The 11,706-nt window shown below is 31.7% G+C and overlaps 1 protein-coding gene across 1 annotated transcript; it reads right to left on the reverse strand.

The window, feature by feature from the left end:
- Nucleotides 1–1,875: 1,875 nt before the first annotated feature.
- On the reverse strand, nucleotides 1,876–10,944 carry LOC148620880 (uncharacterized). Its single transcript, XM_088574714.1, has 3 exons — nucleotides 10,633–10,944; nucleotides 5,217–5,699; nucleotides 1,876–2,453 (listed from the first exon to the last, which is right to left on the reverse strand). Exons 1-3 carry the CDS (start codon nucleotides 10,682–10,684, stop codon nucleotides 2,191–2,193), a joined length of 798 nt encoding a protein of 265 aa, XP_088430840.1. The 5' UTR covers nucleotides 10,685–10,944; the 3' UTR covers nucleotides 1,876–2,190.
- Between the last annotated feature and the right edge of the window lie 762 nt (nucleotides 10,945–11,706).

Raw genomic sequence — 11,706 nt, forward strand, 5'->3', positions numbered from 1 at the left:
CACTGCGTTTCCTGCGTTCCTTGTATATATTTACAGGCAATCCAAAAAGAATGATTAACACATAATGATACTTACCAACACAGAAGTAGTTTTTAAAAACAAATATTAGAACGCAAACGTATACAATATGTATCTCCATCTTCTTTAAACTTGCAGCTAAACAACTGTGGTCCTGTTTCATATACATATTGGTTTTAATTGGATGTAAATAATTAATGTCTTGTCGTTTGAAAAACAGTTACTAAAACATGAATAAACGTTATTTTAACAGGTTAAATGAAAGAATATAAAGCATCCATTTATAGTTATTGTTTGGTCATGAACTTTATTATTGCCTTTGTTCCAGAGCACAAATGCAACTCGACATATCGAACAGTAACAAAAACCTTCTTTAAAATTTTTCTGAACTGTAGTTCGATAATTGATAGCGATTCCTTAAACCGTTTATTTAAATCTTACATTATTGGTACATGATGAATATTGCAATGTTTTGACAGTGCTTATAATATATTGTTATGAGGGTCCCCTGTTGTTGTAACTGATGCTTTGGAAACCAAATTGATTGCTACTGTTTTTCATGACCATAGCTAATAGATGCCCACAGACAAAAAAAATCGTCATTTAAAAATTTACAGTCGTCAGCATAATTTAATTGACCAATACAGGTTGCCCACTTGGAATATGTTATATGTCAAAAACTTCCGTCTCTCGTAGATAATCTTCTAGGAAACAGGAAGTATTCAAACCTCCTCCGCAGACCAATAGCCGTTTTGTGATTCATTACATATCACTCTAAATTATAGGATTTGCATTACAGGATGTGAAAAAAACCATGATTATCACCCCTAACAAACCCATGAGGTAACTTCCGTTGTACTGTACTTATTTGCATAAAGAGGCGCGGCAATACCTTAGTATAAAAGAGGTGAAAAGCTTTGAAATATCTACGGTTCACTCTGGGGACTGGAATTGTTTAATATGTCGAAGAATTCATATTGATCTTTTATAGTTTGTTTGTTTTGTGTGCTATGTTTTTTTTCACTTTTTTCATTGTTCTTCTTGTGTTCTCAGTGTTTCAGAGTCCTTAAATTGCATATACTAAAAGACTATGCAAACATTGTAAAATTAATGAAGATTAAGCTCATTTCATATTTAAATATAAAGTTAACCATAGTTTTGTGGAAACTGTGTTTAAAAATATAGAATGTCTAGGGCGTCTTTTTCGTTAACAGTCATAAGAATAAGGATACAAGTATTATCATGGCACGTTTAAATCAATCTTTGTATTTTTATTTCTGCTTATACTCTCAATTCATGGTGTGTTGTGATTGATTTGTATTGTTACAAAAAATTATTGTATATATGTGTTATAATACTTAAGTTATTTGATTTGATTTAAAGGTGTATTGAAGGGAACCACGATTCTACTGGAAATCCACAGAATACGTATGTCAAAGATAAAAACTAGACGAAAAAAAGCAGACACACACAACAACAAAGAACATAATGAGCATCCCGGATTCCACTAAGCGCTGTTATCATGGAGGAGCTGCACCAATTGGGTAAGCGTCCTCTTTATGTTTGTAGTATCCCCAGTATTGCTACTTCTTTATGGCTTGAAAAGGATTATGATTTTAAATCAAATGGCTGATTTTTTATGTTTGATGGCTTTACCTTAACCCACCCTTTGTATTGGAAATACCTGTACCAAGTCGGGACCATTGTAACGATTTCCAACTTTCCTGAATTTACACTGATATTACCATAAGTTATACAGACTTTCCTATTGACTATTCCATTAGATTTACCAAAATGTGATCAGTTCGGTAATTTTGTTACTACCCTTCATTTGTCAAAGTAATAAAAACAATGACAGCCGATGTTTCGACTTCATATTTAATCAACAGTGTGTACTTTACAAATGTGAAATCTATGTAGATATAGTAAGATTGCAAAATTCAGATTTCAACAGAGATTAAAGAAAAATTAATTACTCTTATTCTAAACTTACAATAACGAAAGCTTCCATTAGTCAAACCTCATTTAAAATCCACATTACTGTATGATTGCAAGAAAAATACCGATCTCAAATAAAAATTTTGCTGGAATTTATATACTCTTGCTTGACTTGAGTCGATATACATTATAATTAATAGTATCTAATGCTTGAAAAGTCATGTTCAAATGATCCTATAAACAACTTATACACATATTCATATGGTTCAGACACTTTGCGGAGAACAACCAGCCATCCGCCAGTTGACTACTAACAAGCTGTCTTGTTCTCAAAAGATGACATTCATTGGTTTCTTTTTTAAAATTGATGCCCAAACATTCGTTATCCCCACTGCACATTGTAGCACATACTATCGATGATTTGGTAGATCCATTCCATAGTACTATCATATTGCCATAGTAACCAGGTTTATTGCAGAAAGACCCAGTGAACGTCCCTTCAATACAATGAAAATCAAAATATTATTATTAAAGAGGCCGTCCATATAGAAAACAAACAGATCCTATGTTATTTATGGCACATATTACATTTTATTTCACCAATTGCTCTGTTCCAATTTTATGTTAACTGAATATTCATGTCAAACTTTGATTTTTCGACATCAAAAGTAAATTACTCAAAACATGTTTTCGACAGATCGAAGAGTTATCTCCTATACCACTTGTCGTTTTATCGATGTAATCTATTTCATTCTTATCATTTCAGTGGATTCCAAAACAATATTTGGAGTTTTCATATCATAACTCAAACGTTATGCCAGAGCTTGCTACGCAAACTTTTTGTATCGTGCTAGACTTTTTACAATTAGGTTTCTGGAACAAGATTATGTTGCTGCACGATTGAAGTCATCACTACAGAAATTTATGGACAACATGATTAACTCACGGATCATTACGGTGTATCCATCTGCACCATGCAAAACTGGTTTGTTCAACGTGTCATAGTTTTCTGTTCCGTTCCTCATTCTTCTACCCTGGACTTGACTTTTTATGGGCAACTCGGCGAATGTTTCTAGAAAACAGAGGACGCTTACCCTACCTGTACTATTGGTCCATGCTCCCATTTTTAATTGAGCCCGACTTGCTTAATTACTTTTGTTACTTTGTATGTGTTATTTTAGTTATATTGTTTTCTCTGTTGTGTGTGTCTGTTTTCTGTGTCTGGTCTTAGCCCAGGTTACATTCTTTTAATTTTCGTTTGAATTTTGTTCCCTTGGTTGCTCTTGCTTTTTAGATAATATGAGTTTATGATCTTAAATACATTATTTAAACAAGACTTTGCCGGTGTCACCAACTGTGATCTACTATGGACATCCTCTGAACAAAGAAAAAATCCTACCATTCTCTTCTAAATGATGTTCAATATATATATTTATATCTAAAATGACATTATCGTATATGTGCATAGAATTGCAAATAAAATTTCATAATTTGTCAGTACTTATTTCCGGTTTGTAAACATATCTTTGATAACAACAGAATTTCGAGAAAAACTTCAAACCTGTAAAGACGAGGAAAGCGTCAGTCAGATATAAAATAAATGTAATAAACTAAATCACAATCCTTATGTAAGTCTCATATTGTTATTTAACCGCGATCTGTTATTTGATTTTTAAAAATTCTAAAGATATTATTTAAACATGTGTAGAATGAGGTAAAATAAAGAACAGACAACAGAAACAACACAATAAAAAGGCAGGTTCCATTGTTAGATTGTTGACTCTTCCTCGGATTTTTTTATGCTAAAAAAATCCAAGGAAGCGTACACAATTGAGCAATGAATCCTGTCTCTCCCAGCACGACTTTATTATATTTCTATTTATAAGATCTTATACATTTGCCCCGTGTAAGTCCGGTTGTAAAAAATGAGTCTGCAGCAGCGCTAAGCTCGTGGTTAATGGCGACTAAATGTCTTTCAGAACCTTGGCTGGGACTATGGCGCTTTGCTCATAGAGCAAATGAGTTGGTGGTGGTGGAATGGGGTACCCTTGAAATGCTGCATACTGGGCTCTTCAGGTCATAATACGGAAATCTGACCGTAAACCATTGTAGTGCAGCATGCTGAAAAAAAATGCAACGTTCCTTGCCTTGCAAGATGAAAAACCCTGTTGTTGTATTCAACTGGAGGAGAACCCTCAGATTAACTACAGAAGGCTTAACTACCGGACACTACCCACCTCTCCCTATTTCAAGTGGCAGTCGAACCTAAATTGTTTCCCATACAATTTTTCATTTCATCATCTATTCATGTTCCTTATATCATACATTGCATTTTCATCGCCCGGGCATAGCTGATATATTGCTACCTGGGCGGTAAATACCTATCAAACAATCAATTCTATATATTTAAGGTTTTTTTTCTTGTATTTTATGTAAAAATACAGATAATGGAATCTAAGATATTCCTTAAGGAATAACTTTAATGAAACATCTTTAAAACGAACTTCTGGAATAGAAATCTTGTTTTAATTAGACAGATAATCGGTTTCCAAGTTAAAAATACATTTATATTAATGCTATTGATACAAAGAGACTTTAAAAGTGTATTTTTCGTAGTACTCATGATTCGGTTTAGACATACTTTAATATACCTCCTTTTTTAAAAGGACACTCGGTAAATTACGCACATTAATTACAAACTTAAGAAAACTCAATAAAAAGAAGGACAATGTCTTATAAATAATGCAATGAGACCTAGTTAATTCTGAGGACTTCCAAAAATCCACAAACAAGTAGTCATAAATCTTGTCCGTAGATGGGAAGAAATAGAATCGAACAAGGTTGTTAAACATATTAAAAACGGGCAAAACCTTTCAAATAAATGACAATATTACGTTAAATATTAGTTAGAAAATTTGATTCAGTTCGCTAAATGTCCTTTATGCCAGAAATTTACATTGGTAAGACTGGTAATCATCTTTGAGACAAATTAAGGGTTCATAGAAAACAAATTTGGGATCCCTACATACTCACCTTGAAGACAAATTTATCAAAAGATTCAAGCGGTGATGAAATCGAAATTGAAACTACATTGCTGTCATTAGCATATAATAGTTCGTTACAATTTACAGTTGTCGTTAAGTTTCCGTTTACTACGAAATAAATATCTGAATTGCCAAAACGCTTAAAGGGACACCAGTGAACGATCAGATTTTTATTTCGCTGTAATTTATCCTAATTTAGATATATAAAGGACCTACCGGAATGTTGGATGGCCCATATTCCCTTATCGCCAAATCCTGTCTTTATCCCGACACTCAGTATGGTCATAGGTGTGTTATCTGTGTAACTAATTAAAAGGTTTCCGTCTTGAACAACTTGAATGTGACCTTGATTACTCCATGTGACATTGAACACTCGAAAATCAATACAATTTGCTGGCTCTACTCTTGGTTGTGGATAGTTTGTAAAAGCACCATTCTCTTTCCTGCGTACATTTGAATCAATTGAAATGAATAGTTCATAAAAATTGTTTGACTGCATATCGGCTGCAGATGACAACAATACCATTACGTGTCCACAATACAAACTGTCGGCTGCAAATTTAAACTTGAAGTTTAACTCATTCTGTGGATATAGATCATAGTCAGAAAGCTGTGTGTAGTACTGATACGTGTTTGTATCCCATGCATCGTTATCGCCGTCGTTAGGTGTGTAAATCCACATTTCTTGTAAACCACTCCCTGTTAAATAACAAAAATGATACTTAAACATAATTCAATCTGCCCTTGAGTAAATTGTATATCCACAGAGGGTGACATACTTTTATATTAATTTTTATGTTATCTTTTAATAGATAGTGTTGGGAAAACTAATCGATACAATGTTTGGATGTTTTGTTTTGCAATATAAAATAATTCTAGACCCTTTGAACTGGAATTGTTTAAGTCCTGTCTTGCCTAAAAACCAGACAGAGGCTTATGATAACTAAATTCTTGTATTTCATAATCCCAAATACTTTTTCATTGTAAATCCTTCTTAAGGCCTCATAGAAACTGTAATCGAAAATAATAGGGCAAATTAAAGTTTGGTTATGTTCTACTACAAAAAAAGCAAGAAAAAATTTCCTTCACAATTGGTACACTTTAACTAATCAAAAAATATTTCAAAATGAGTAGCAGATCCAAGGACATGAACATAGGAAGAGTTGTTTTAATGACCTAACAAATGTATAACGGTCTCATTGATAATCTTGAGATATGATGAATCACCCCCGCCTGGTTTTTATTTTAAGCAGAAATTAATATTCATATTCAGTTGCTTTAAAATTAATTTGGTTTGGCAACTTATTTGAGAGGTTGATTTTCAATAAAAGTTCATACCTTTTTGATTCATTTACTCCTGATAAACAGTAATCGAATGAAAGGATGCACATCATCAATAAATTTCAAATGACCCAAAGTGTATTTTAATAATATTTGTCTTCAAAATCCATGATATTGGCTACTGAACTTTATAAGAATTGTACAAAACTACAAAAGAATGAAACAACCAATGAATTAGAACATTATTTTTGAAACACAAAGTTCGGATACAACCCATAGAAGATTTAAGCCCCTGATTATTATTTTTGGAGATATTAGATAGAAGGTGGTCATAAATAAAATGTCGATGTCATGCAAATCTGTACCAAGTACAGTACGGTCAGAATGATTTTACTTAAACAATTTAAGTACTTTCGCTTTGATTTTTTTGTTGTTGTAAATGATGGTAAAGTAAACAGTGGTCGTTTACCGTACATTTGACTGTTAACAACTTGAGCTAAAGACCATCAGTAATATTGAAGCGGTGATCGTCTCTCTTTTTTATGAACAAAACCTTTTTTCACGTATGTATTTTTTAAACATGGACCGATATGTAACTACAAAACTGTAAAGGTTCGAAAAACAAAAGATTGAGTGTATTTAAAAGAAGGAACCAAACACAATTTGATGTTACAGGAAGCTACAGATACTATGAAGTCAGCCTCATATCTACACTTAAAGATCGATGGTTAAGGAAAACTATCGACTAAATTATTTCATTCAGTATTGTCAACTTTCCTTTCATCTGTGGCAACATCCCTTCAGCACCTGCATATGGAGTTTTTATATCACAACTCTTTCGTTATACCAGAGTTTGTCATAACTACGCAGAACTATTTGTATCGCGCTAGACGTCTTACAATCAGGCTGCTGGAAGAGGATTAGGTCGCCATAATATTGAAGTCACCACTACAGAAGTTTTTGGTCGTCGCCATGGACTCGTTGATCATTACAGTGTATTCATCTGCACCATGAAAAGTGATTTGTAAAACATCTCACAGTTTTCCATTCCGTTTTTGTCTACCTCGGACTTGACTTTTTATGAGCAACTCGGTGGGTGTTTCTAAAAAAACAGAGGATGCTTACCCCGCCGGTGCATCTGGTTCATGCTCCTTGTTTTTAGTGGAGTCCGAGTTGATCATTTACTTTTTTTACTTTGTATGTATTATTTTAGCTATTTTATCTATTTCATGATCTTTTGTGTGTTTTTTTCTTTTTTCATGTCTGGTCTTTGTCGCTGGATTAAATTCGTTTGATTTCTGCTTGAATCTTGGTTTTCTTGATATCTAACAATAATATGTTTATCATTTTTATTATTTTCTGATGATTATATTGTGTGTTTTTCATAATTTTATTTAATGTGTCATTTATATCATAACAATATTTGATTTTTAAATTTGGAATAAGAATGGGCACAGATTATAAATACTACCTCTATTCTCATATTTTGTCAAACTTTTAATCAAAAGACATTTCTAATAAGTTGAATATATTCGATGCATGTAGTATATATAAGATAAGATTTTTCTAAAACGGAAAACGGGTGCCCGATCCGAGTCAGTAGTAAACTCATTATTACATTAATGGAAACACAAAACTCGTGAAGATCAATAATGAATATAACAGGAGCAACGAAACCATCTGTTTTAGTTCAATAAAAAAAATCTCCGGGTAATTAAAGTATGACTATTAAAGAATGAAAACGGACATAAATCCTGATTATATTTAAATGTTCAGTTATTACTCGTATAAATGTTACTCGGCGCTTAAATAATAGCATTAGATTTCCGTTAAAATGTTTTAACTTTTACTAAATCTAATTTATTTTGTTAGCAACATGTACTGGTGTTCATCATTTATATTTTATACGGAAAATAATGCAATTATATTCAAAAACAAATTTCACATACCAAACCATCTATAATAATGACAAATTTTAACTCTTCACAAAGTTTTCTTCATCAGTATACGATTTAATAATTTACAATTTGTGGAACAACCTTATATTGCTTATTACAAACACCCCTGTTCGTAAAGTTTATATTTACCAAGTAAACCTGATCTTTATAAAAAGCAAAGTTCTAATCATTTGAATTCATTAAAAGTATATTCTTTAAGGACTTGAATACAAAGCATCCACGTTCCTTTAAAAGCTTTGAAAATTAATACTAATGATATTAATTGACTATGATTGTTCTTCTGCAACATTATTTGAAACATAATAAATGCATTCTATCATCAATTCAATACATTCCCTGATATCGACATTTTCTAGTTTCTAGAAATAAATTCATATTCAAAAATTTTACCAAAAGTAATTAAGATCATAATGATATCATATTGTTTCTAAAAAAAACCTATTTTTCTAATAAAGAACGTGAAAAATAAATAATTGTAAATAATTGATTAGCACAACACTACGAAGTCGGAACTTCCTCTCTTTCTAGTCAAGTAGGAATGTTAAGATTTCACTTACGAGTTTTTTTGTTTTTTTTTTTTTTTGCTAGGAAGATATAATTCTCATTTTTGTTGAGTGTGGTATGTGTTTGTTCTTAAACAATTGTATCAACCGCCTTTTGACTGTCAAAAAATACCACTCATATTATAGTCAATTCTATTTTATTCTAGTTAGATATAGCATCTTATTAATGGCATTTGAATCGAATGCATAGGAGGATCTCAATATAAATATCAATTGTATACATGAAGTACTCAAAACAAAAAGAAAATATTGTAATGGAAAGCCAAATCCGTCAATAAGAGGTTATACCATGTGCAATACAAGGAATGAAGATTCTGTGTTTTAGTTATTTTGAAATTTGTAAAACTGCAAATTTTGATTTAGTTTAATGATATAATTCGACGTCAGACAAGTCAGACTCCTGGGTTGATGAATACCTCAGGTACCTTTGTTCCAACAGTGGTACTGTCATCTACCCAGAAGCTATTAAAATAAAAATACAAATCATTTTCACACTATATAATTTCGATATGTTTTAAACAAAGAGTACTTTCAAGTGGTTCTACCAAGTGCAATACAAGGAATGAATGACACCTCAATGTTTTGCGGTAGTTTAAAATTTGTAATACTTCAGATTTTGATGAACAAATGACATAATTCGGGGTTAGGCAAGGCATGATATAAATTTCAAAAGCAGTGCTTGGTGTATGGAAGTGTAATCAAGGGAACCAAGGTTTTAGCAGTAATGTAATCAGTAATCAAAAGAATGCAATCCAGGGACAAAGACCAGACATGGAAAACAGATACACACAACAAAGAACATAAAGTAACTAAAATTATACATTCAAAGTAACAAAAGCTAATGAACAACTCGGACTCCACTATAAACTAGGAGCATGGACCAGGTGTACCGGTAGGGTAAGCGTCCATTGCTTTTCTAGAAACACCCGAATTATGATAATTCAGCAGTTAGTGCCTATTACAATTTCAAGTCCTTAATAACAGTTTTGTCCCTTTATTTCGTCACTACATAATTGATTTCATAATAATATTTTACAGTTTCTACTTTAAAAAAGACATAATAATTTGTTAATTTCTACAAACTAAAAATACGACAGATATTATACTTATAAATATACATGGTCAGCGCACTTTAATGCACCATTCACCGTTTCTCCTTGTTTGATTAACATTTTACTTTTGTCTTCCTTGTATTTCAACCAAAAAAATGTAATCTATCTGAAAACTGAAATTTGGTTCAGAATTCATGTATGAAAAATAATTAAAATCAATGTGTTTATCATTGCCGGATTTTTGTTTCAAAATTCTTTTTTCATTATGAGGTCTTACCACTTGTAGTTGCAAAGACTTAATTGCCTATTGTTTATAACCAGTTAGGGGGTATATACATAAATTTACGTACTATGAAATAAAAAGACTAAATAAAAAAGTTCATGTAGTTCTGTCCAAGCCCATGTTTTAGTACCAAGCTACATAATTTCAGGCGCTCGTTGCTTCGGATTAACCCTTTATCTTAAGATAGAGACATAGAACAGAGTACTAGTTTAGCATAAAACACTTGGAAAAGGTAAAATTCAGAAACATCTCCTGTTTTCTGGTCCATTCTAAGAAATGGTTATCTCTAATATCTACTCATTAAGTTAAGTGAACGCTTTTTGAGAAATTAGTATTAGACCAAAATATTTCGTAGTAAATAACGATGACTTCAATCATGATAATTCTGTTATTGTGTTAATTTCTATTCGTATAAGTAATCAACCTAAAAACAAATCTTTGAAACTATATTTACATAAAATAAATTGCATTTATTCCTAACATAGTTGTACTTACCTTGAATATTTCCGAAAAATAATTCCAAATGTAACCAAAGAAGTAGTTTCATATTTCTGCTTGCTGTAATCCAATTATTTATTAAAACTACTTTATTCCTTGATCAGATTTCAACTTCAACTGTAAATTTAACATACAAACGCGTATAATAGAATAGCAGGAAATGCATTTGATAATTCTGGATAACGTATTTAATATCTAAACTAATCTACGGTCCCTTAAAAGTGATTTAAAATCAATAGTATGGAATATAAATGTTTATATGTCAATGCATTAAATCATTGAGATCTGGCATTGGATAGAGCTTTTTTTAACAACATAAGCCATTTCAACAAAGTATAGAAAACTGTGTACCAATTTTGTTATGTCAAATAATCAGACACGTGGTGAATCATGCATGTCAAAAAAAACCTACAATAATTACTAGACTTCTGATTCAGATATTGGTACATCACAAAGTACAAACCTTAGTTTTTAAATTAAATAGGTAAGAAACGATCTGCAAGTCAAAATCATGGGAAATTAAAGTGAGTTCTATGTTAGCTGGTTCATATTTTATCTGTTTGGGACCTTGTTCTTCCAAGGTTGAAGCAGACATTTTTATGTATGGCACTATTGTATTCTTTGATTTTTTTCATGATTGATATTTTACATGGCATTTTTAAAAGTTCTTTTTTGTTTATAGTACAACTCCTTACGAAATAAAAGAACACGATCACAAATTCTCCCATCCTAAGCCGTGGATTCAAAATGCATATGACTTTTTAACTACCGGGCGATTTTCCCATCTACATTTACCAATGTTTTATCAGATATTATGGGTAAAACCGATTCGCTTTAAGCCTTCCTGCATTTCCCGAAATATGCTTCATTTCCATATCTGCGTTTTTTAGGCTGTCTGGTTGTGGTATAAATTTTGATAAACTTATCTTCGGACAAAACTGCTTGAAACATAAAAAGAAGCTTTATCTATAAGTTCATACTTGTATGTTTATGTATCTGAATTATCCAATCATTGATGCCTGGGTATTTTTTTATCGATATTTTTTTTGGTATTCTTATGATGTTTTGTTT

Source organism: Perna viridis, chromosome 3 (assembly GCF_037379345.1).
Source record: "Perna viridis isolate PV_CMFRI_1.1 ecotype Kerala chromosome 3, ASM3737934v1, whole genome shotgun sequence".
NCBI lineage: Eukaryota > Metazoa > Mollusca > Bivalvia > Mytilida > Mytilidae > Perna > Perna viridis.

What these genes read in the sequence shown, in the direction of transcription:
- LOC148620880 (XM_088574714.1), bottom strand. Translation starts at nt 10,684, where the DNA reads ATGAAACTACTTCTTTGGTTACATTTGGAATTATTTTTCGGAAATATT. An exon ending in ATTTTTCGGAAATATTCAAG is followed by an intron (nt 5,700 to 10,632) that starts GTAAGTACAACT and finishes GTTATTTAACAG; the next exon opens with GGAGTGGTTTACAAGAAATG. An exon ending in ATGGGCCATCCAACATTCCG is followed by an intron (nt 2,454 to 5,216) that starts GTAGGTCCTTTA and finishes ATTGTATTGAAG; the next exon opens with GGACGTTCACTGGGTCTTTC.